Here is a 24,840-nt window from a genome sequence, read left to right as displayed (position 1 = left end):
TACTTGTTTCATTCGACCATTCGAGATTTTCAAAGCTCGCAGAATGAGTCGCATCCCACACTCTGACGGCTACATGCCGCGTAACATCGTTGAGTTGTTAGTTTGTGCTGCGTTGCAGCCTCCACGGCTACCTGGACTAGGTAGTCAGGCATCCTAGATTCTGGGGGCGGCCCGGCGGAACCATCAAGCAAGGCGAGAGATGGCTGGAACGATGACTCCTACACAGCGCGCAAAGATGAACGCGACCGCATTTCGTGATGTCGCGCGTGTGGGTTGACGGAGGAGAGAGACGCCGAAGTGTCGCGTCGCCCGATTTCTCAGACACCAACTGTGTCATGACGTCAGGCATCATCGCACACTTTTGAAACCTCGCGTCTGGCCGCAATGATATATACGTCGCCCATTAATTTCTCTGGTGCTGTTTTTCCAGCAATAATACCTCGCCAGCATAGACACGCAAGATGGAAATCCCTGGGTACGACGCGCTGGTGTATTACGCCACACCACCCAACAGCTACATCGGCACCACCATCTTCCTCTCTTACATCGTCGCAGCACTTTACGCGACCATCAAGATCAGCTACTCGCTCTACTCTCAGTACTCGGCCATATTCAACACTTCTAGCCCGTCAAAAGATGAGAAGCTCAATGCAGCAAAGGCAGCGCGAGCGCGCCACATCAAGATCTACGCGTTCCTTGCTTCGATCAGCTTCGCGACATTGTCCTACCACATGCTCATGTTCCTGATCACGCACTACCTGGAATGGAGCGGAGATGAGAGCCGGAGCTTCAGTAATGTCAGTGCGGATCAGGTGAAGAGATGGATGTTAGAATCGACTTTATTCCAAGATTTTGCGCAGGATCTGGTCAAAGACGCGCCGAACGCGATGTGGACGCAGGCTGCGATTCTGGCGACGTGGTTTTGGAATATTTATATGGCGCAGAAGGGTAAGCAGCGTTCGATGCATATGTGTGAGTGGATGCTAATGTACATGTAGCGAGAACGCGCAGATACGACACGTCGATGGTGCGCACCTACATCTTGCTCGGCCAGATCCTACCCATATCTTTTACAGTTTCGCTGTTCCTGATCCAACTCCATCTTTCATCTCCGGATATTGCAGTCGCAAAAGGAGCAGCTAAACCCGATGCTACGCCCAAACATCGCAAGCCTATAGCAACACTGCAAATCCCGAACATTCTTCTCAACGCGGCTCTACTCGCACTTCCAGCTCTACGATCCAACTCAGTCTTCAGCGGTCTACTTCTTGTTACTCACGCCATTTTGTTACTTCCCCACTTTTCGGCTATGAGCTTGAGGGATGCGGATGTTGTTAAATGTATTACTGTTTCTGGTGGATTTGCGGTTGCAAATGCGGCGATGATGAGGAAGGATCTCACGCCTGGCAGCGTCGTGGGATCTTTAGTAAACGGCGGATATGCAGTGAAAGCTCTGGGATGGGATGCAGTATTGGGTCTGATAGTGTATGTTGTGTTGGGGTGGGGCGGAGGGGTCTGAGTATACGACTAGTTGCCTTCTAGCTATCGATCAAGTGCCGCATTCATGCTAAGAAATACCTTATACACGCAAAGCCCTACGCAGATTTGCAGACTACATCAAGATACAAACATGCAAAATAGCTGAGTTGACGTTGATGTAGGCTCTATGGTGTTCAATCTCTTCCCATTTTGACGCGAAATGGTCAATCATAGGTTCCCAGCTGCATTATGCGGTGCCATTTCCAAGTTTGCTTGGTGCATTGTTACCCCTTCCCTTCTTGTACCAACCCACTCTCGCACCTTCCGATACCAAATGCTGAACCAACGGTGCTGTGGCTTCCTCCAGAAGCGGAATGACGTCATCGTATATGAAGTGGACGAGAAATCCGACTTTCAGTCCCTCGAGGTGTTTGATATGACGGAGGTACCACAAGGGTTCAAGTTGCTTGGCGTATTGAGCTTGAGTCTTGGTGCCGCAGTCGAATTTAAGCTCGATTTGAATGTGGCGGATATGCTCCTTCGGATCACAGCTAGTCAAAAGAACGTCGTAGTTCAGTATGAACTTGAGCTCATACATGCTTGCCACCCGTAGAAGTTTGGTACGGTAGAGAGTCTCTGCTAACTCAATTCGGTAGGTCTCGTGGACGTGTTCGTATACTGCGAAATGTGGAATCTCAACGCCTTTGATGGTACATCTCCTGACAGGGAACTCCTTGTCGTTGCTAGTGAACTCTGCAAGATTCCAGTCCGCAGGACTGTTGACCATGAGCACTTGATGCTGACGGTTGATGCACCGGCTCTCGAGGATGTACGTGTAGATGATGTCGCGGAGTTCCCGAGGTAACTGGTGCACCATCTTCGAGGTGAGCTCTGAGCACCAGCCTGGGCTGGCGTCGTCACATACGAGTCTCAAGAACCTGTTGTATGTTAGTTCCCTTCCTGATGGATGTGATGACTTGTATCTTACGACTGGAAGAAGACTCCTTTCGGGTACATTCGAAGTTCCACCTCGTTGCGTGGCTTGGTGGCTGCCATCTTTGCTTCTGAAGCTTTGGTACTAGTTCATCTCGTTAGGTTCAAATTCATGATGATACCAGCCGCTACAGTTTCTCCAAAGCGGAGAGCATGTATGCATGACTGGGATCATCATCGGCGTTGCGCCGTGGAGTCGATATGCTGAGCATACTTTTTGTGCTTGTCGAGTAGAAGTGTTCTGCTTGCTTAGTAGGCTCAATCTCCTTCGTCACGGCAATTGTCAGTAGTCAGAGGTTCTGGTGTGCGGCAAAGGTGGACGAAAGCTCAACGACCGTTTGTTTGACCAAAGTCGTCAGTGGGGGTCAGTGCGTACCGAGCTGGGAGCTGTTTGCATCGTCTAGGCAACTAAGTCTCGAGGCACGTGTCTCTTCTGCGACAAACCTCCAGGGCGATTCGGAGGAGAAGAGTGAGTGCCTTTTGTTGAGGACCATATAGAGCGGTCAACATGATGGCTCAGATCGCCTTGCTGAGACCGAGTACTGCGCGACATACGTTTGACGACTCGAGGTAACTTTGCTCTTGGATGACAGACATTGCACGTGTAGTACGCTCCTATTGATGACAATACTTCCTATCATACGAGCAGTGACCTGAAGGCCTCGCTAATAGGCTTGAACTTGTCAGGTTGTGACAGCGCCCAGTCACGCACCTTGTCAATACCCTCCAGATCCGCCCGCATATGATCACTCGAAGTAGTTCCATTGAGCACCACAACTCCTTGATCCATGACCAGAGCGTAAAGCGCAACAGGCAGTCCGACACCCGCTACTTGAGCCAACGCAGTAACCGGCTCGGATCTGATTAGAGAAGGATTGCCGGTCAAAGTCCAGAAGGACTGGTACATGATGTCGTGTTCTCGGCAGAAGGCGCGCAACGGTACATCGTAGCGCGTCTGAGGGTAGAAGCGATTCTGAACGACCGACGGCTTTATTGTGGCATTCTCGTGGATGGCTTGGAGAATGGGGAGGCTGACGTTTGAGATGCCGAGGGAGCGGATCTTGTCGGGCACATAAGACTCTAGCAGTTTCCAGGCTTGCAGTGTTTGGTCAATGGTAGGTAGTGGAGAGTGCAGAAGTAAACAGTCAACGTATGATTCATCATCTGACTCGTTGTATCGTAGGTTTCTCAATGATGATGCGACGGATGTGTGCATTTGGGTGTCCAGCGGCGCTTCAGGGTCGTAGGGCATGTTGGTCAGATCTTGGCCGGCAGGCGTGGTATACTTTGTTTGTAACTGTGACGCATAAGCATTAACTAGACCAGGTCTTCGTTGAACCTACGTATAGCTGTTCACGTTCAAGTGTGCCCTCAGCGAACGCCTCACGAAGCGCTTCACCAACCAAAGGTTCCTGGTAATGTCGTGGTTGCGCAGCTGTGTCGACGCGACGGAAGCCTTGAGCGAGAGCTTCCTTGACTAGCCTCTTCGTTTGATCTTTCTTCCAAGCAGTACCGTAGATGAAGGCAGGTTTACCATCGTAAAGACGTGATGCCTTTTGATTTGTTGAAGCAGAGGCCATGTTGCGCGATGTCGATAACGGAAGGATGTGGCAGGGCTTTAAACAAGATACAGCGACAGAAGTAGTGAGTCTACGAGCAGATAATGAATTTAGACAGCTGGATGACATATTGCGAGCCCATCAACAGATAGATGTAGTCAGCTCATACATCCCCGTCGAACATTGGGAGCCTCGAAACGACCATTCACGATGGTCACAAAATGTGGTACATGACGGAAACTTACGATGGAAATGACCTCATGTTCCATCGGTGCCAAGCCTTTATTGCCGAGGCACAAGAACGCGCCAATGAACCTTCCGTCGCGAACACCACGCGTCCAACCACCTCAATTTTCTGGACTCGTGCACCAACGCCCACCCCGAATTACTTCCCGCGCTTCCGTCTGAGTAAACACTCGATCCGATATCTTCACATGATCCTGGAGCACCCGCGATTGTCCGGTAGTGGTAAGCAATATTCTGAAGGTGCCTGCTGATGCCTTCTGGTGCTCGAACAGTACTCGTAGGAACACATCGCACCACTGCGCACCTGCTCCGAATGCGAGGTCATTGAGACTGTCGATTACGCATATGCTGAGATGTGGAGTCGCCGCCAAAAGTCTTGAGAATAACGCGATAGCTGCCGGCCAGCTTTCATCCGAGCCATTCAATTTGCATACAATGTCTTGGGACACTTCGAAAGTGTCCTCGTCGAATTGGAACTGCAACAGCTGAGATATCAGGCTATACACCAGCCCGATCAGACCGACTTTCTCCAGTTCTCGGTCTGCGCGTGTTGCAGTGCGAGGTCTCTCACAGAAGTGCGAAACTGTCGGTAATCCCGCCTCCCACGCTACAGCTAATATGTTCATCGCAAACGCGCGAGAGCTGGATATGCCATTATGCGATACTTCCAGGCCTGAAACCCAGAGCGTAGATGACACGGCCTCTGCATCCTCCCAGGCGTGGTGTTTGAACGTTCTTTGAACGCCAGATATCCAGCATTTGTTATCGTCACAAAACGAACGGCCTTCGGTCCCTACACAGAAGTCCTCTAGACCAGGGACGAGTTTCCTCACTTCACAACGATTTACCAAGCTGGCTTTCAACTCAACTTCCCTCGGCGACATGGAATCATCAAGATGTGCGAGCTGCTCCTCTTTATGATCATCTCCTTCAGCCCCGAATTCGATACATGATCTCTCGTACCCACTCAGGAGTAAGTTTCGTGAGTTCTGTCCTATGTCATACATGTCGAGAAGCTCCGAGTTTTGCTGTAGCTGAAGAAGCAGACGCTCACCGTTTCGCTTCTGCTCCGTATTCGCGACCAGTGAGTTGGCTAGTTGGGCAGTCTGCGCTACCCTGTACATCATCGTTACTTCTCTCTCGATTCTTGCTATCGCTTGTTCGTACCCTTGCTTCAACTTGTTGTTGAAACTCTTGAAAAAGCGGGCGGTTTGCGACTCCATATACCATTGCATAGCCTCGCGATAGAAGAGGAAGACTTGCGCGTAAAGTCTGGAATACAGCTCGCGCATCCGGCGTGTCTGTACCAACAACACAAGATCTGCTGTATGAACTGCTATCTCGGTTATGTGAATGACATACTCCGAAAGGCAGTCGGCAATCTCGTCGTGGTTGACAGCTGCCTCAATGATGAGCATAAGGCTACCAGAAAGCACAGAGGCGTAGCTGTTGTGCGAAGGGAAGATTGTGAACACGTTCTTGTGGGCTTCCAGTCCTTGGCAGAGGCCGCGAAATCGACGAGCGAACTTGTTGGTATAATTAGTAAGGTGAGCATTACGGCGCAGTTTATCTGGCTATCGTACCGATCCTTCCTTGCTCCTCCATGTGTTTTCAAGATCACGAACGTAGTTGCACAAGTCATCGAATCCATGGGTCGCCATACCCTGAATCGCCTCATTGGCTCTCGCCCGAGCCGCTTTGCGTTTCAATCCGAGTTTTGCTAATCGCGATGGTGGTTCTGGGATCTCGAACAATTTGCATGTTTCAAGAAGTGCAAGTCTCTCCGTTTCGATAGTATGGAAGCCGTAATCGCTAATTCTGTTAGTACCAGTAGATGCACGAACAGAAGACAAGCTCACTCTTTCTCGTCGTCTTTGTACAGTGCCCGCGCCCGAGCCTCAAAAACCTGCTCCTCTGCAGCGTCCTGCGCATGCTGTACCCTAATGGTCGCAAGCTCGAGGGTCGATTCCCCTGGCAGCGTGTTTGTAAATCGCCGCACCAGCGTTTGTCCTTGAAGAGCTTCAGCTTCGATTCGATTAGAAGCAGTATTCGACGCCATCTGCCGATAATGAGATTCAACCACGACCCTATGAAGATCAGTCCAGCTGGATATGATGCAGGCAGAAGATCTAAAGGCTTGTTGAAGCCCTGCGCCTCACTCGCACTCGTGTAATCTTAACAAAAGGTCACACAATCTGCAATGGCCTGCGTCGCTTCACAGCTGAGAAGCAGTAACACGTTGGATACCCATGCATTAGTCACGACGTACGTGGCTTCATTGTTGAACAAGAAGTACAGTCTATCCTTATCGTGATACAAGCGCTGATCTGAGCTAGGATGACGGGAACTCGAGTAGCATCCGTTTTCTTGTCCTCCTTCACTGCCCGCGTCATGCATTCTCCCGTATAACTACGCATGACCATCTAAAATAGGCTGACCGGTTTTGAAAACCACTCAGGAACGCCCACCCGGCGGCAGGACCCTGATGGGGCAACCTTGGCTTAATTACGACCACGCAACCGTTAGATTTGGGGTTCTTTACGACACTATCACGATTCTGCTCTTTTCCATCATGGCGACGGCCAAGCCCAGCTCGCTGCCTTCTAACGTCTGTGCTGAGCCACCAAGAAAGCCTTTCCCGGAATCTGTTCTCGTCGCAGTTGCTGGAGACGAGTCTATTGCTGACAACTATTCCAAAGACCCGAAGCACGACCGACCGAAATCTCCCAGCGGTGATACTACTGACGATATCCAACAATGCAACAGCCAATCCGAAGAAGTCATGGAAGCCTGCTCCGAGAACAACAGTGCTGGAGATGCGAACTCTCAGGACGAGGAAGCCGAAGAAGTAACCGAGGAGCTAGGCGAAGAGGATCACGAACAAGAAACTGATGACGATATCACATTTGAAGCTCCGATGGATCATGTCAACAGAGCTATCCAGGCTGCCACCGAAGCTGGGATGAAGAATGAACCGTGCTTCGACTTGTCGGCGGGTGTACCTCGGCATATCAGCGCAAGATTTGAAGATTCGGACTACTACGTCATTCCTTGGATAGCGTGTTACTCATGGGAGGTATGAAGATCCCATTTTCTATAAATTTCGTGTTGCACGCCTGACTCAGTATACCAGGTGGTCTTAGTTTTACTAAAGATGTATTACTGCAACGATCACAATGCACTGAACGACATAAACTGGAATAACATCACTATTCGAAAGGTAGGCCATGGCCTAATCTCCTCTGAAACGTGGGACTCAGTTATCCAACACGGAATGAGCGTCGCATTCTCGGTATTCTCCTCTCGCGTCCCACAACAGCCTCCACTGGATTACCAAGATCAGTTGCGGTATACTGTCACCTACTTGGAAGTCAGTCCAAAAGACAAGGATGGATGCTTCGTTGACGAGCGCACATATGACGCCCCAATGGAGGTAGAGACTATCCACGGTGATACAGCGATGCCCGCACTGGAAGAATTGAGGACCATTCAGACTCCACGTTACCGGGCAAATGATAAGGACGCCGGTGAGCAAGCGAGAGCTAAGCTAGGGCCCCTCGATCAAGTGAAAGAGATTAGCCTGAAGATCAATTCGTCATATCTACTGAACATACTCAAGTCGGTGATCGAATACGCGTCAGAATCTCCTCATGGAGAGGAGTTCGGTGTAGGTATGGGCGAGTTCAACTACCCATATAAGGATCTTTACCATCACATGGACGATCTGATACGATACCGGGCTGGTAAGAGCGACTTACGTGCTCAGCACCCCGCAGCTTTCAACGAGAGGGCAGACTGTCACATTGACTTAATGCTTGACTATCTGAGCTTGCAGCGAGATATACCCTTCGAGAAACATGCCTCTGCCCGCCGCGAAAAGGTGTCAGTCACTACTTTCGCGTCATACTGGTTACTCCTAAAACCGGGTACTGATGTGTATGTGCGTGAAGAAGATGGACTTATGAACGCGTATATTGTGCATGCAGTCAGCGGAGGCGTCACCCAGATCGATGGAAAAGCGATCAATCGCGACTACGAAGTCTCCGTATGGAACCTGGCGTGTGATGGGACAAATGCATTTCCTGAGAGTCGACGTGTACATGTTCCAGTTTTCGACAACGAGAGGGACGTGAAAAGTTTGCCCGTATTTCCCGTTGAGTATAACGACAACTTCGACGACGGTAGACTCAGGCAGGAGTTGGTAGGACGAGGCAAGAGGTATCTCAAATACACGAGCCAACCAAGCTTCTTGCAGTACTCTGGCCGGGGCTTAGCAAAGGGTATAGAGGTAGCTGCATCATGACGCTTACGATATAAACAACTGACAGTATGCAGTACAAACGAGCACGTGTTGTTGTTGCACACGAGAAGACGCCCTGGAATTTCTGCGACTTCAGCGATGGCCACCATACACCGAGGGACTTCACAGGCCACATAAAAGCATCTATTCGCGTGGCGAGCTGCGAATGCTACCAATGTGAAGAGTTGAAGACATCGCAAGAGAGTCACGATAAGGAACGATTCGGCGATTATCATGTGATTCAGCCAAAGAGCCCTGATCTGATCTCTGACCATCAATACATGCTCATGACATCGCATGTTTATGCCTTCATGCTGAAAGAGCGCACTTATGGTATGCTCGCCATCTTTGTCGCCCTAAAGTTGCTAACTGTACACTAGACTTGCTAGCTGTCGAAGGCTTGGAAGAGCCTGAGCTGGTCGAAACAGCGATCGACAGACTGGTCATAGATCATAACAACAAAGAGTTGATCAAGGCCATGGCCCAGATCTATACAGATAGCGACCCCGATCGGTTTAGCGGGGACTTTATACGTGGAAAAGGCGAGGGGCAGATCATACTTTTGCACGGGCCTCCTGGAACTGGCAAAACGCTCACAGCTGGTGTGTTACCGTATCATGTTGTCGGTTTACAATGATTAACGTGTCCCAGAAACTGTTGCAGAGTATACGCGACGACCGCTCCTTAGCATCACTGCAGCTGACCTGGGCCATGAGCCTGAAGCTTTGGAAAGGAGTCTTCTCCGTTTCTTCAAAGATGCTAGTGACTGGGGCGCTATAGTGCTACTGGACGAAGCAGACGTGTATCTCGAGCAGCGAACGATACACGACCTGAAGCGGAACAGCATCGTATCAGGCAAGCTTCTCACCACGTCTGCTGACGGTCGCTAATTGTCATTACAGTATTTCTCAGAGCTCTTGATTATTTCGAAGGCATATTTTTCTTGACGACGAATCGTGTTGGTCAATTCGACGAGGCCTTTATGTCGCGCATCCATCTCTCACTCGGGTATGACAAGCTAACGAACGACTCGCGTGGCAAGATATGGGACAATATGTTCAGGAAGCTCCGCGATGATCACGAGCGCGGCGGACGAGAAATACTCTACGAATATGACGCGAAGAGCTACGTTAAGAGCAGAGAGGTACAGGAGCTAGAGTGGAACGGACGAGAAATTCGAAACGGTGAGTCGCTTGATGTGTATACTGAAACGTGTGACTGACGAGTCGTACCGTAGCCTTCCAAACCGCCGTCGCCCTAGCGGTCTTTGAAGCCAAGAAGGACAAGAGTAGAAAGCCACCAAAGGTGACTGAGGGCCGCCTCAGGCAAGTCGTGCAGATGTCTTCGGCTTTCCGCAAATACATGACTGCTGCGCATAACGGCATGGACGAATCAACATGGGCTTTCAGACATGGGAATCGTGAGGACAAGTTTCCAAGCACACCAGCGAAGACTGCGACTTGAATCCGGATAGCGCCACGCTTAGCTAAAGCTGTTATCATAGGCTATTACGGCAGCTTTACATCTATCTAATAATATCATCTTAGCACAGCCTTCTGTCGTTGTCCGCTTTTCGCGACGGTACGTTGTGTTAGACTGAAAAACGGACTCACATAGACCTTTTCGCTGCAAGATTCGAATGAAGGCATTAGATCTGTCCATCGTTGATCCATCATAGCCGCCTATTTTGATCGTGACACAACAGCTCGCTCATAACACCGAATGCGCCGAGTTTTTGTTGTTTTGGGTAACACATGATATAAAAAGGATTTCTGTAGGACCGTTCCCAACTTCTCAGAACATGTGGTGATGTCGCCGCTTTTTGGAAATTTCGAACGCGAGAACAAGTCTCTCGCACATGAACCTGTTTCCAAGCGACTTTGGAACTGTCTGATTTTCGATGTTGGAGGAAGAGTGACGAATGCTCGAAGAAGGCGCAATAGACAGTATTTATACACCTCCTCTCCAAATCGACATCGCCAGTCATCAGCAAAGTTTGGATACTATTGCACGACGACACACATGAATCTAGTAGGATATCGTTTTGGTGGTTTTGTAAACAAGAGCTTCCTGAGAAGTTCTTTTCGACATCGGGAGTCTCGAGACATATAGCTGTTGTTGTGGCCTTTCGGAGACATCGAAAACGCAAACCAGACTCTCGCACATGAGAAGATTTTTTCGTCGATTTTGGAAACACGAACTTTAAAGTTGAGGAAGGAGTAAAGACTCGAAGACAGCGGCGGAGCAGATATTCATACTCGCGTCGAAGCTCCGATAACCGGCAGTCTTTCGGGCTCGAGACAGAAGGCGAGAACATGTAACATCGCACAACCATTTTCGGTATATGATTTGATGGCTATGAGAGATAGCAGATATGTGTAACTCAAGCAAGGAAGCCCGTAAAAGTCCAAAGACTATACATGTGCGAGCTCTTGAGTTATTGTGTAGCTAGACTATGTCGAGGTATACTTGTTTACCATTGAGACATCGAAACTGCGAAACACGTCTCCAAAACGGCCTAAAGTAAGCTCTCAGAATGCCACAAGAACATGCGCGATGTGCTTCAGCATTTAGATTTTGAGAGAGAAGGTCATGGGTCGAAGACGAACGGCATTTGAACCGCTCTTTTTGTGAAGGTTGGAATGAAGAAGGGTTGTGGGAGGTTCGAGGAGCAATTTATAGACCCAAGGACAAGAGGTGCAAAGATCGGCCATGCCAAAAACCATGGAAACATTTATCTTGGTTGTACAACAATCCGACTTCAAATATACATCAGTTCGACAGCACCTCAACGATGTTATCCCAGAAACCCAAATCGTACACATTCTCCACCGCCGCCAGATTCCAAACACGTTCAAAGCTATCTTCTCTAGCTACTGACTGTATGCGGCTCGGAAGTGTTTTAGGCGGTTGGCCATTTCGCGTACGGATGAGAATGTGTCTGCTTTCCAGCGGCCAGGTGGTTGGCGGCTCTTCGTCTTCTGGCGGGGTTTCCGGAGGAGTCGGGAAGGGTGACGTTGACGAAGAAGAATGCGCGGAGGCATGTGTATGTTCCCGTGCAGGTGTTGCTGAGCGGTATTCTTGCATGGTATCCTCCCGCCTATGGCCCAGGAAAACGACACCATCGGCCATGTCATCTCGCCAGTCTGCCCACTTGGCGCTCTCGTTCGTAGTCATGCCAGCCCATATCAGGTAGACGTGGTATGCGAGCAGGCCTAACGGAAGCGGCCATGTGAGAAGAGCCAGCAGTCCGACCCCAGACCCGCGCACACCGCCCATGTCGAGGTAGATGGTTGTGTAGATCAGGAAGTAGTGAGTCTTCCTGTCAAAGTAACCAAACCAGCTCTTCGTGTTTACGCCCTGCTTGGGGCTGTATCTATACCATCCTTCGTACTTCAGGTAGTGTCTGTGGACCAACGGCGAAAGGCTGTAGTAAGCCAGGTATGCGCCGTACGCGATCAGTATGCCGGTGGATAGCAACAGGGCTAGGAACCACTTGTAATTCCCCCGACCCAGGCAATTGTTGACCCATATGCAATGATGGTCCATCCTCGACACGCATGTCTTGCATATGCTGCAATGCTTGCTCCGCGCTGGCTTTAGGAACTTGCACGTCCGGCATGGCGTGCCCGGATAGTACAGCACCCTGTCGTACGGGTAGTGTCGCATCTGCTCGGCATGATTGAGCGTGGTGATGTATGTCTGGGTGTTGCTTTTCGCGCTGAGATATAGGAAGATGTACGGCTGCGGCAGCAGAACGAAGGCTAGGAGCTTGTGATGCGGTCGGATGAGGTGCCAAACCGTGGGCAGGAACAACGTCGCGCATGCGGTTACGAGGCCGAGGAAGAAGATGACGACCAGCGGGTGCTTGTCGTGCATGAGGTAGTTGCCCAGGCGGGCGCCGCCATTGGTAATGCAGCCATTGGTGAGGGCGAGATCGAGCTTTCGGAAGGCGGAGGGGATGTGGATGAGGAAGAGGCGGTTAAGGAAGCCTATGGGCGTGTTTCTGGGAATGTTAGAAGGGATGATGAGTAGGAGGGATGTAGATACCTGAAAGCTGGCAGTCGTCCGAAGAAAGCTACAAATGTCACCAGCGACACTGTGATGGTGAAGATGATGATGGTGCGGGCGACCGTCATGGTGAAAGAGACCAGCAGACTGCGACACTACGCATGGCGGAACAGAATGAAGACGCGAACCGAAGCTCTATGGCATCACGTCGCGCTCTGTCTGTCAGTTCACAGAGGTGACAGCGCAAGCGTCGGATAAGGCTGAGCAGCCGCGGAGGCTAAGCGACCCCGCGTGAATCATGTGTCCCATGTGAGCGCGCGTCGCGCCTGAGCCAACGCGTCATTCACCACCACCATAACCCGACAACACCACCCCACCATGGCTGGGCCGACCGTATACACCGACGTCGCAGAGGATTTCGATTTCGCGTCAGGTGGCCAATTATTCGCTGGCAAGAAATTCTGGGTTGCGCAGCGCGTAGCGTCGCGGAAACGGCTGCTGGACGACATCAAAGCCAATGGCGGAGAGATCGTTGCATTAGAGAAGAAGGCGGACTACCTGATCGTCGACCACGCCCGGAGAGACTGTCCTCCCGGATCAACATCGTATGAATTCATAGAAAAGTCCATCAAGGAGGGAGAACTCCAAGATCCCGAAGACTACACAGCCGGACCGCCGTTGGGTGAGGCGCGAGAAGCTGGTTCCATCCACCAACCCACCAAGAGCGGAAGGACATCGTACACAGCAGAGGAAGATAGGATACTCTCCAAATGGGTACGCGACGCCCAGTCAAAAGGTGCTTCCGTCAGTGGGAACGAGCTATACAAGCAGCTCGAAGCCAAGGTATGCGCCAACAAAGAAAACGCGCGGGGGAGTGATCGCTAACGAACGGCAGTACCCACGGCATACATGGCAGTCATGGCGCGACCGATGGGTCAAGACACTTAGCAAACGTCCGCTCTCGGCTTTCACGATACCTGACAACGCTCCTCCGTCTCCTCCCTCCGACCAGTCGAACGAACGTATGCCCCCAGTTCCAGCCCACTCCAAGCTTGCAGAACAGCAAATACCTAAAACAGAACAGGCTCCGAGTGCGACGGCCCTCGATAACAAGGGCAAAGCAAAAGCAAACCGCGACTATAGTGTAGAAGAGTTAGAAGTCTTGTTCAGCACAGACGATTGGCTGGAGTGCTATGCTTTTGTAGAGATCATCGATGGCGTCGAAGGACAAGACGATTATCTCTCTGCTTGGGATGGGTGGGCTGAGAATCAGGGAAACCAAGCTGCCGAGCAGTGGCGGCAGTATTACGAGAAGGTAGTCCGTCCACAGTGGTTGCGCGATCCGGTATCGAAAAGGGAGAAGATCAGGAAGAAGATGGAAGAAAAGCACGATGCCGCAAACGCAAGGCGGAGTCAGGCGCTCAGTCAGCATCCAGCAGAGATCGAGAAACCAGACGAAACACTGTCACAACCTTCTCCAACAACACGAAATAGAGTGGAGCCGGTACAGCGGTCAGCCTCTGAGGGAGCGAACTCTGAGGAATTACCGCAACCCCGAAACCCACCCAAAATCGCGTCAGAGCCTAAGATGCCGTCATCATCCACCGCTCGCCAAGAATCTCCGAACTTTTATGATGAGCAGCTTGCCAGGTACACTAAGCGATTACGCGAAGACAACTTTGTGAAGCAGGAAGATGAGGAAGAACTCGCTCCTCCCACCAAACGTCGGAAGAGCGGAAGCGCGACGCCTATCCAGGAAGAGCCAATGCGACCGATCAAAGCCGAGGGCACGCAGAACCAGCCTGTGGAGATATCTTCTGCTGCGAGTTCCCAGACTACTTCGACGTCAGAAGATGCCGAAGAGCTTATGCAAGAGCAAATCCGGTCTCAAGAGCCCGATACAGTGGATGAAGATGCCACCATCGTCAACATAGACGAAGATCTAAAGGAAGAAGAGGTGGGAAGCATAGAGTCAGATGATTTCCCTGACATTGATGAACTGCACCCACTCTCATCACCGCCAGACCAAGACTCGGTATCTGGCGATGATCTTCCCTCAAATACACCTACACCGCGTGCCACCCGACAAAAGATTTCTAATTTCGACACTCAAGCCATCCTATCATCGCCGACACAAGACACGTTCTCAAGACCACAAGACTTCGTCCCCAACATGGCTCCTCGACAACCGCAGCGATTCTCCTCACCCCCCGAACAACCAGCATCTGACGCATCAACCACCCAATCCATGGAAGAGTTCCGCCGCTCCCTCCAAGAAGAAGGGGAAGAAGACCCAGACCAAACCCTCTACTCGCAGCATCCCCCTCAACCCCTCCTCATCTCCTCATCCCCAGCACCCTCCACCTCATCAACAGGCGAAGAAGACCCCGACCCACCCCTCACCGGCGATGAAATCATCGATTTCTACACCGAGCTGAACGAGCAAAAATGGTCCAATGAGTTCATTAGCAAAGCACTTAAACGCACAGGTCTACGTCCTGACCTAGCAGAAAAGGTACTGGATGCGTGGAAGGTTGGCAAGCCTTTGCCGATGGAAAGGGGTATATGGAGTAAAGAAGATGACGAGGCTGTGGAGGGTGGTGATGGGTATCAGTTGGCATTGTTGGAGAGGAAACATACGTTGGATGGGTGGGGTGGGATTGTGGAACGGTTGAAGTTTTTGGACACGTATCGGAGCCGGTAGGAGGGGTTGGGGGTTGGTGTGGTTATTTCTATCAGTACTTTCGGGTTTGAAGAGCACAGAATTGGCTTTTGGAACGGCGTTTCGCAAGATTGAATTGGGCGTTCGTATATACCCTCAGCGCAGCCTACATGGCGTCTTTCTACAAATCTTTTGCAAGAACGATGTCCTGACAATCTATGAGTAGAAGAAGCTCACACCGTCATCTTGTTCGATCCTCAATGTCCAACCCAAGCCCGATGCGCCTCGCCATACCTCTCCCCCTCGGGCTTCGCCTGATCAACAATCCTCCTCATCTCCTCCATCTCCTCCTTGCTCAACTCCACATCCCTACTCCCCCAATTCTCCTCCAACCTCCCCACCTTCGTCGTCCCGGGAATCGGCATCATCCCCTGCCCACTTACCCAAGCCAACGCAATCTGACTCGTCGTACACCCCTTCTTCTTCGCTAGTTTCTTTATCTCCTCCACAATCGCTTTATTGCGGTAGAAATTCTCGCCTTGGAATTTCGGGACTGTGCGCCGGAAGTCGTCCGGGGCGAAGGAGTCTGGTGAGGGGAAGTCGAAGTTGTCGACGAGCCAGCCGTGGCCGAGGGGCGAGTACGCGATGTAGGAGATGGAGAGTTCGGCGGCGGTGGCGATGAGGTAGTCGGTTTCGTGGAGGGTTTCGAAGGCGGAGTACTCGGCTTGGATGGCGTGGATTTTGGCGATGGAGTTTGCTTTGCGGAGTGTCTTGGCCGAGCACTCTGATAGACCGATGTACTTGGTTTTGCCCAACTTGCGGCATTCGTCAAGGGCGGGGATGGATTCTTCGAGGGGGGTGTTGGGGTCGATGCGGTGGAGGTAGTAGAGATCGGGTGTAAATCCCAGCCTCTCAATGGTACCATCAATGTATTTCTTGATGTGAGCTGGGCTGTTGGTTACGCCTGACTCGCCATCGAAGCATGCGACGCCGCACTTTGAGGCAACTGAACATAGGCTATCAGTGATACTGCCAGTACGAAATCTTGTTCTCTAATTAGGAGAACTTACTGAACACCTTGTCACGGACGTTGTGCTTTCGGATGAAGTCTCCCAGAAGCTTTTCGTTGACACCTGCCTGATACACGACGGCAGTGTCCCAGAAAGTGCAACCGAGTTCAATGGCTTTGAGAAGAACAGGCTCAGCTTCTTCGAGGCTGAGGTTGCTACCTAGCCCATGACTGAGGCCCATGCAACCAAAGCCTGGAGATGGTACTTGGATGTCCTGGAACTGAAATGTCTTGACCATTTTGATGGAGTTGGCTGCGTAGAGACGAGACGTTTTGGAGTAGAAGTGCAAGCTGCTGAGCTGGTTTGATAATGTAGGACTTGCCGACAGAGGTCTATCTTATATATCCACGCATAGCAACTTGGAATATGTTCGGTGATACAGACTTCGAGAGTGTCAGCCAGTTGCATTAGTGGACCCATGCAAACCTTGGAATCCGTGGATAAGTGATGTTGAGTCGAGTATCTCCGCTAAAGCCGCGTTACCTTCATGCCTCACGTACTCCTAACAAGAACCGAATTTTGTCGGTGAAGAATCTGACGTGATGTCCACATGGTTGTTTCAATTGGCGTGCTCAGAGGCGTTATGTCCGTTACCGCCGATGTTGCGACTCACATCCACGTTGATAGTTTGAAGTATCGACGTCTTGTCTATGCCAATTTCGCAGGTAAGTTCCACAATCGCATAGCTTACAGAAGTGACTGTTGGTATTATTGCAATTGTATCCAGTTAGTACGAGTTGTTTTGTCTAGGGAGAGGTGAGATATGTGGGAAGACCGCAGCTAGCACATCGATGTTGATGAGGACCTCCAGCCACGCAGCCACAGCTTCAAGCCACTCATTACCAGCAATGACGTCGCCCAAGATGTGGATGCTGGAACCCTGCTTGTCGCGTGTGTATCTCCTGAGATCTGTTGAAGTGTCAACACAACTACGTCTTCGCGTCTCCGTGTATTACGCCGCGATCCGATCTCCCCGGCCATTGCATCATCCCTGTGCCGATAATGAGGCACCGACTGTCGGCGCTGGCCTCGCTCCCACGCGCCTCAACATTCCCGACCGCTCGATGCGCACCACTATTCACACGCAACTCTCCGCGCATATCAATACAGCTTAGGGCGTCCCCCCAGTTCCGATGCTACGGGACCAAGCCCAGAGGCGTGGACAAGGAGACTGACAAGTATGGGGACTACAGCAACTCCAATGCGCGGCCTGCTGCAGACCTCAATGAGAACATCACACAGGAAGAGAAGGACCACTTCGCAAAGAAACTGAAGGAAGACAAGGGCAAGCAAATACGAACACCATGGCACAGGGAAGGAAGCGACCTGCCGCCTGTCGCGCGACAGAGGAGCGCTGGAGCCATGACCAAGGGTATGCCTCTTTCGTTGTACGAGGACTTGATCACTAATAAGAGGCAGGCAAACTTCTGACTACCCCATCGCGGATGCTTAAGATCATCCTGCCACTCACGACGAGCGACATGAATACCGATCGCAAAGACGTGGAACCCCTAGCACTCCTCGTCCACCCACAGCAACCCATCTCCTACCTCGAACGCCTGATACAAGCCGAGCTACCCACAATCAAGGACAAGGAGGGCCGTGATCGCCAGCCGAATGTCTACTTCCGCGCCGAGGACTCAATGCAGCACGACGCCGAGCCGGAGGAAGTGGAAAGCACACCAGTCAGTAACGAAAGCGAGAGTCTCAGCGAGAAAGACGGCGAGGAGGACTTTGAACAGGTCGATGAGATCCGTATCGACGGAAAGGTCCAGAAAACAGGGAAGCTCAACAGCCAAGATCGGAAGACACCTGAGCAAGCTGAGCAGCTGCGAGGTGGGCCTGGCAAGGGAGGCGTCGAGTCGTACTCTGGACAGGGCCAGGAAGCACCAGCAGACAAGCAAGGGGAGCGCAAGTTTGTGCGATGGTCTTCATCCACCGAGATTGGTGACTTCATCCGCGATGCTGCTCGAGGGCAGGAATTCGCCATTGAGATTGAAGGTGCGCCAGAGGAGATCCGAGTTGGTGTGCCCAGCTTTAACGACAGAACCTACTATCTACGAATGCGTCTGCGCAAGACGTCTAAGAAGATCAGCGAGATGGCGAGTGTCAAGAAGGAGTGCGACGACCTAGCGCAGGCGGCGGCAAAGAACGTTGCAAGGGCTGGTTTCGTGGGCATTGCCGGATGGTGGTGCGTTGTTTACTACCTCACCTTCCAGACAGAGTTGGGCTGGGATGTTATGGAGCCCGTCACGGTAAGTTTGGCCAAACACTGAATTCTGGTTCCATCTGACATTCTGCACAGTACCTCGTCGGTCTCTCTACCCTTATTGGTGGTTACGTATGGTTCCTCTACCACAACCGCGAAGTCAGCTACCGGTCTGCCATGAACTTCACCGTATCTCGCCGACAGCAGAAATTGTACGCTCAACATAATTTCGATTTGCGCAAGTGGGAAGTCCTGATCGAAGACGGAAATGCCCTTCGCAAGGAGATCAAGGCTGTTGCCAACGAGTACGATGTTGAGTGGGACGAACTGCAAGAAGAGAAGGACGAGAAGGTCCAGGAAGCACTCAAGAAGGACCGCAAGAAGAAGGAGGAAAAGAAGAAGTCAAAGGATGACGAGGATGACCCGGCACCGGAACCGAAGAAGGACGACTAAGACAAGTGAGCGGTGAATCATTGCACCAGCTCATGCATGTTTTGCAGGTTGAGCACTTGAGCGAGGCGTTCATGGGCATTTTCGGTAGACAGCGCTTGCAGCATGGTACATATTGCTGCCACGTGTGGTTGTCCACCACATATACATATTTGCCATTGAATATCACTTTTGATCATCTGATGGCGTGCAAGCTGATTTAATATAATAAAGCATCATCAGCCGGGTTTGGACGCGGAGAACGCCCTGCTGTCATCTATAACGTGGTACTGTGCCGCCACTATACATGACCGCGTCTGGGGCTAACGCGCTGTCAGACCTGGGTCTGGGAATGCACGATTGCCGAAAACCGTACTACTGCCATCAGCATGCAAGCAATCGCTTCCTCCCACGGTCATCAGTGTGCCTTTTGTCTCACACCTCAGTCCATGATAGGATTGCGACACCACCACCAACTCGTAAAGGAATGTGCATCATCATGTATAATCGGTAGCCATGTCCACGTATGCGACATTGGAGACGAATGTTGTGTTGCGTTATAATTGGACTTGTTGCCTCCTCGGCCAGCGAAAAGCAACTCGGCACCAAGACGATTCGAGATGGCGGTGCATGGTGGTGTAGAGATTTAGGGTCCGGGTTGGGGTGGGCCGTTGCGCGTGTTGGAGTGGGCCCACAGCGACTATTTATATCGCCCCGTGTGGGGATTTCTTCTTGGATACCAAGACGAACACCACAACGGTCGCATGTCGGACAGGACAATAAACGTGTCACGAGGATGCCCGAATTTCGCCCGGAATACATCGGCGGTTTGCAGCACACCTGGGATTGATAGTGCCTGTTCCGAGAGGTGCTAGATGGACGCAGATATGGCCTGAGGATGGCGACCGTGTGGTGCCTGTTCTTTACTTAGCCGCCGACGTCTGGTCGCGGGCAGGGATGGTGCATAAGGTGCATGTAGGCGTATGCATGAGACGGCGCCCATTCGCTGGACAAGCAAAAGTCAAGCCTCGCTACCTTGCCAAACCTCCGTCGTCGACGCTGCATCGAGTCTAGACGTGCAAGCCGCGTGCCCGACATGATCGACGTCTGCTTGCCCGGCGTCGAATTGGCCGCCTTCCCTTCCATCCTCATGGTTGACCGACACACAGCATGACCCAGCATCCTTGCGCGCCTCGGCCTCTGCGTTCGCGTGCGTGGTGACAACGTCGAGAGTGGTGCAGCGACCAACGCCGCCCCATCGTGTCTCCGCCGCTGGATTCGCCCGTACCACTTGGGAGCCGCCAGCCCTAATTGACATCAAAGTTGATAGTGGCAGCCATGGAGCACGCCTACAGTCCCGCGCCGCCGTCGCCCCGACTGCCTCCACCACCGCCCTCACCGCATCCCGCCCACCTCCAGGCTCCGCAGATATCTCCCCGGCGCTTCGCTGTGCAACCTCCCCTCCTCAACACCACCCTCGCCCCGCCCCATCACTCCCCCCACGCGTACCTGCATGGCTCCTCGTCTACGCCGGGGACTTCCTCATCTCTGAGCCTGCCCTTCACGCCTTCCCCAACGCCCTCGACGTATGCGCCTTCCCCCAGCGCCGCCGCTTCTCCTATGGCCATGAGGGGCTCGGGTCCAGCCGTGCCATACAATCCCCAGCAATGGACGCGGGGTGGGAATGTCAGTGGGCAGCATGTCCAGCATAGCCAGACGTCGGTCCCTACGAGGCTCCAGGATGTGACGGGCATGGAAGGTATATATCACTTCCTACTTCTTCCTCATCTCATACCATACGTAGTAGATTGGATAGATCTCTTTTCGTCTTCGCAAAGCATGAATCCCTGTGTGCCGAAGCCTTGTATCAATTGCGCAAACCCTCGTGGAGATATCCCACGCATGATGAGATGTGATGCTAATGGCAACAGCGTCGATGCCTTCCCCACCGCCTCCGTACTCCCCCGGCCAGAATCCGAACGTATCGCAGTCCCTGAGCAGCCATAGCAATACCTCGTCGCCTCAGATGTCGGCCGGCGCGTTTCCGCATCCTCCACCTCCACCACCGCCGAGTAGTACCCCATCATCGGCACGACCCATCTCTGGGTACCATAGCCGACCCGGCTCTATGGTCATACCCTCTAGCGCGACGAGCATAACATCGAATCCGCTGTTCCCTCCTCCGCCGCCCAGAAACGGGCCCGGTCGGTCAGCATCGCGTGACAAGTTAGCTTCCAAGTTTAGTCTGTCGTCGTTTAGGAATCGGAACAATGACCATAGCCCTGCTCCGAGCAACATCGACTCGCTCCATATCAGCACTTCTGATGCGATCCAGCGGGCACCAGCTTCTCCTGGGCTGGTCGCACAGAGGGCGACTTCCAAGTACGTCAGTGTACACTGTAGCACGATTCGATACTGACTTCGTTACAGTTACATTGCGAACACGTTAGAACGGCGGTACAGCCCCGACACACAGTCGCCTATCCGAGCACCGACCTCTCGCAGAGCTGCATCTGCTGGCGTGCCAGGGTACGAGACCCGAACGCCTATTGACGAGTCGCCCATAGTCCCACCAGGAGGGAGCTGGAGTAGAAATGCGCCATTACCCCCGCCTCCGCCGGGCCCGCCGCCCAGCAGCTCAAGATCGCAAAGTATGGGCCCCGGGACGGAACCGCCAGCAAATCGAGCGCCTACGTTACCCTCCGCACCTCCAACGAGGAGACCAGGGCAAACAACGCTGACACCGATACCACCTACACCTCAAGGTTGGCAGGACGAGCCAGCGAATGTGCGGTCGAGGTCCCCCGCGGCACATGGCCTACACATCGATACGAGTCCTCGTGCTGTTCATCTATCAGATCCTGCGCCAACGTCAGAAAGCGGAAGCGTTTCGATATCTTCGGGGCCAACGACTATCACATCGGGTTCCGGTAGCACCCTCTACCGCGCGAACAAACGGGAATCCAGTACAAGAGGCATCCGGGAGCGAAGGAGTGAGAGCCGCGCTGCTCGAGAGCTACGGATCGAGCCGAGCAACAACCCCTGGGCGCAAGACTTGGAAGCAGAGTCAGCAAAACCTGCCAATCTCGACTTGGGAACACCTGAGGGTGGGTTGACCCGTCGTGGTGCCATCACCAAAGGTACACCGAGGAGTGGCGGCGCTCTACGATCGCCCAGGAGCGGACACCTCTTTGAAGACCCTGGGTCGTCGCATTCCACGCCTCGGATGGACGTGAACGGAAAGGCGACATCTTTGTCCGTCGCAACGCCACCTTTCTCGCCAGGTATGGAACATCTCAGTCGTTCAGCACAAAAAGCACCCGTATCTATCCCCTCGAAAGCGCTACCCACTCCACCGTTACGTATATATGGTGATGAAGGAGAAGCAGACCTGACGCGACACTCAGAAGCTGCGAACGAATCGGCTACGCAAACACCCAACACATCGAAAATGGGTGTACAAAGCTCAACGCTGAGCACCCCGAAGCCAGCAAACGTCCACGCTTTTGCGACTGCCTCCATGGAGCGACATCGACAGTTCATTGAAAAAGAGATGGCTGCGGAAACGGACCAAGACAGGCTGGAGTTGTTTGCCGAGTTCATTGTCACTGAGTCGCGACTCCGCCGTGATCGGTACTCTGGAGCTTTCGACGCAATGGCCGGAGACATTATGGATCTGACAAGAGACTTATGGCGCTCGTACGGCAATTCTGGACGCAGATCAGCTACACCAAACACCCAAGCCACGCCTGTAGGTCATAGTAGCAGGAGATCTCAAGGTTCTGTAGCCGGTGAATCCCCGGATACACGCTTCTCCTCGATGCCGACGACGGCTGCTAGCCCGGCATCCTCCATTGGCAACTTCACTCCGCATACCGAACCGGCCTCTCCTTCGAGCGCATCTAGCCAGAAAGCTCGCGATGCTTCGTGGGCGAACAACTACCACCCCTCGCTCTCACCCATCCCAAGTATGGCTATGAGTACCATTCCTGATGAGCAAGATTCGCGGGGACGCTCAGCAAGTCGCTGGTGGGAGAGCGATGGCGGCTCATCTGGTGTTGGGGGTGGTAGAAGGGTGGAGCGGAGTAAACGGGAATCCAAGTACATGAGCCTGTTACCAAAAGAGGCCCGCGAGAACCAACAGTGGGCGGGTGAAGACCAGTCTACTCCAAGGCAACGAGGCGAATCCAGCAGTCGACCAGCTTACGGAGCCAATGAATACCCACCCGAGAAGGTCGGACTACACGAAGATAGTCTACAGCCGTCGCAGCAGCAGCCTTACGGTTACTATCCCAGGTCTGCTACGGCAACGCCCGACCCACATAAGCTGGATGTATCGCGACTAGTCACTCTCCCGCCATCGTACCCACGTCACCACCCCGCAGTTAACAATAGCCATCCCGATCTGGCAACTATTAGGACTAGCCTCCGAACTCTATCTGAGCTCGACGACGTAAAGAGTACGAAGGCGAAGTTTAAGACAAAGATTGAAGCGCGAAAAGAGCAAGAAAATGCATCGCTGTCTGACAGAAGAGCCCAACTGCGATATAACATCCAGGACAATGTTCGGAATGGGGTTATGTCGTTTGCGGAGGCGGCGAAAGCAGAAGCGGACTTTGAAGCGCGAGAGCATCAGAGAGCTCAGGACGTAGTCCAGTGGGTATTCGACAGCTTTCAGGCTGAAATTGCCAATCCATTGCACGCCATGTTCTGCGAGCGCATCACCAAGGCCACGGCATCGATGGAGCACCTCAAAGGACGTTTGACCAGCGAGGCGCAAGAGCCCAATCCGAACCAGATGCAGGAAGAGGGCGACGAGAAACCAGAACTCCTGGAGATGCTTACCCTGCACAAATGGCTCTTTGAGGCGCGGGAACAGCTGCACAAGGAGATGTTTGACCTGGAAGACGAGCGCAACGACCTTTACAGGGACATCATCGTCTTACCGTACGTCCAGACCAAGAACGAGCAGAAGGTGAAGGAAGCCACGACCTTCTTCCAGCGCGATGGCCAAGATCGCAAAGTCACCTTTGAAAAGGAGACATTGAAGCGCTACGAAGACCTGATGAACGTTATCGAGCAGAACGTGACTCGGGGTGTCGAAGCGCAGTTGTCAGCTTTCTGGGACATTGCGCCTGGACTACTGGAAATCGTGCAGCAAGTACCCCGCAATTTGCATGGCTTCGGAGTTCTGGTCCCACCGCAAGAGTATGCGGAGACACCAGCATACCACGATTACCCTCTGCAGTATCTCTACACTTTGTTGGCACACGCCGGTCGCTCGGCGTACCAGTTCATTGAGTCGCAGATCAACCTGCTCTGCCTACTGCACGAGGTCAAGACTGGAGTCATGACCGCGAACTCCCGACTTCTCGAGACTCAACGACTATTAGAGGGCGAGGATCTGACGGGCGTAAACCGAGAGATGAAGGCCATCAGAGCAGACGAAGAACGGCGACTGACGGACGACCTCAAAGAAAAGGTTGGTCTCGTCGAAAGCCAGTGGAACGAGGCACTTGGGCAGGGTCTCGAAGACTGCAAAGCACGCGTAGAAGACCACCTGACCGAGCAAGGAGGGTGGGATGATACTCTCAAGGAGTAGTTTAAGTATTTGTTGATGAAGATGACGTGGTCGGCATTTTTGGCATTTTCGCACCGTATCGATACCCGTTTGAATATCTACTCAAAATACCATCTCGTAGGTTGTCGAATTTGACATGGATACGCCTTGGAGGCATGATTGCGCTTGTCTCCGAAGACGGTTGTCTAGCTTGCAGTGCCTGTGCATGTATGTCGTGCGTCGTCTTACAGAGATGCACCTTACCCCAGGATAGCTGGTCAGCGGCGGCCAAACCTGGCTTTGATGCGCACTTGATAATCTT

The 24,840-nt window shown here is 52.5% G+C and overlaps 10 protein-coding genes across 10 annotated transcripts; 6 read left to right on the top strand and 4 right to left on the bottom strand.

Annotated features, from left to right (window-relative positions):
- Positions 1-461: 461 nt before the first annotated feature.
- On the top strand, positions 462-1,519 carry J4E93_007079 (uncharacterized protein; the record flags this gene model as incomplete). Its single annotated transcript, XM_049344989.1, has 2 exons — positions 462-948; positions 999-1,519. The coding sequence occupies 2 exons, from the start codon at positions 462-464 to the stop codon at positions 1,517-1,519; spliced, it is 1,008 nt and encodes a 335-aa protein (XP_049197914.1).
- Positions 1,520-1,726: 207 nt separating this feature from the next.
- J4E93_007078 (uncharacterized protein) lies at positions 1,727-2,535 on the bottom strand (the record flags this gene model as incomplete). The annotated part of the gene is made up of 2 exons (XM_049344988.1): positions 1,727-2,417; positions 2,468-2,535. 2 exons carry the CDS (start codon positions 2,533-2,535, stop codon positions 1,727-1,729), a joined length of 759 nt encoding a protein of 252 aa, XP_049197913.1.
- Positions 2,536-3,109: 574 nt separating this feature from the next.
- Positions 3,110-4,052, bottom strand: J4E93_007077 (uncharacterized protein; the record flags this gene model as incomplete). The annotated part of the gene is made up of 2 exons (XM_049344987.1): positions 3,110-3,769; positions 3,816-4,052. The coding sequence occupies 2 exons, from the start codon at positions 4,050-4,052 to the stop codon at positions 3,110-3,112; spliced, it is 897 nt and encodes a 298-aa protein (XP_049197912.1).
- A 2,797-nt stretch (positions 4,053-6,849) lies between these two features.
- On the top strand, positions 6,850-9,214 carry J4E93_007076 (uncharacterized protein; the record flags this gene model as incomplete). The annotated part of the gene is made up of 4 exons (XM_049344986.1): positions 6,850-7,353; positions 7,432-8,565; positions 8,613-8,910; positions 8,958-9,214. 4 exons carry the CDS (start codon positions 6,850-6,852, stop codon positions 9,212-9,214), a joined length of 2,193 nt encoding a protein of 730 aa, XP_049197911.1.
- Positions 9,215-9,631: 417 nt separating this feature from the next.
- On the top strand, positions 9,632-10,041 carry J4E93_007075 (uncharacterized protein; the record flags this gene model as incomplete). The annotated part of the gene is made up of 2 exons (XM_049344985.1): positions 9,632-9,761; positions 9,815-10,041. 2 exons carry the CDS (start codon positions 9,632-9,634, stop codon positions 10,039-10,041), a joined length of 357 nt encoding a protein of 118 aa, XP_049197910.1.
- A 1,308-nt stretch (positions 10,042-11,349) lies between these two features.
- J4E93_007074 (uncharacterized protein) lies at positions 11,350-12,716 on the bottom strand (the record flags this gene model as incomplete). Its single annotated transcript, XM_049344984.1, has 2 exons — positions 11,350-12,583; positions 12,628-12,716. 2 exons carry the CDS (start codon positions 12,714-12,716, stop codon positions 11,350-11,352), a joined length of 1,323 nt encoding a protein of 440 aa, XP_049197909.1.
- Positions 12,717-12,966: 250 nt separating this feature from the next.
- Positions 12,967-15,292, top strand: J4E93_007073 (uncharacterized protein; the record flags this gene model as incomplete). The annotated part of the gene is made up of 2 exons (XM_049344983.1): positions 12,967-13,431; positions 13,484-15,292. The coding sequence occupies 2 exons, from the start codon at positions 12,967-12,969 to the stop codon at positions 15,290-15,292; spliced, it is 2,274 nt and encodes a 757-aa protein (XP_049197908.1).
- A 215-nt stretch (positions 15,293-15,507) lies between these two features.
- Positions 15,508-16,558, bottom strand: J4E93_007072 (uncharacterized protein; the record flags this gene model as incomplete). Its single annotated transcript, XM_049344982.1, has 2 exons — positions 15,508-16,256; positions 16,321-16,558. 2 exons carry the CDS (start codon positions 16,556-16,558, stop codon positions 15,508-15,510), a joined length of 987 nt encoding a protein of 328 aa, XP_049197907.1.
- A 764-nt stretch (positions 16,559-17,322) lies between these two features.
- Positions 17,323-18,982, top strand: J4E93_007071 (uncharacterized protein; the record flags this gene model as incomplete). The annotated part of the gene is made up of 3 exons (XM_049344981.1): positions 17,323-17,692; positions 17,740-18,575; positions 18,626-18,982. The coding sequence occupies 3 exons, from the start codon at positions 17,323-17,325 to the stop codon at positions 18,980-18,982; spliced, it is 1,563 nt and encodes a 520-aa protein (XP_049197906.1).
- A 1,602-nt stretch (positions 18,983-20,584) lies between these two features.
- Positions 20,585-24,560, top strand: J4E93_007070 (uncharacterized protein; the record flags this gene model as incomplete). Its single annotated transcript, XM_049344980.1, has 3 exons — positions 20,585-20,717; positions 20,890-21,340; positions 21,389-24,560. The coding sequence occupies 3 exons, from the start codon at positions 20,585-20,587 to the stop codon at positions 24,558-24,560; spliced, it is 3,756 nt and encodes a 1,251-aa protein (XP_049197905.1).
- Between the last annotated feature and the right edge of the window lie 280 nt (positions 24,561-24,840).

The sequence above is a fragment of the Alternaria ventricosa genome, assembly GCF_023758065.1.
Source record: "Alternaria ventricosa strain BMP 2768 chromosome Unknown scaffold_12, whole genome shotgun sequence".
NCBI lineage: Eukaryota > Fungi > Ascomycota > Dothideomycetes > Pleosporales > Pleosporaceae > Alternaria > Alternaria ventricosa.
The sequence above is the reverse complement of the archived record's forward strand: the minus strand, read 5'-3'. Positions and strand labels throughout refer to the sequence as shown.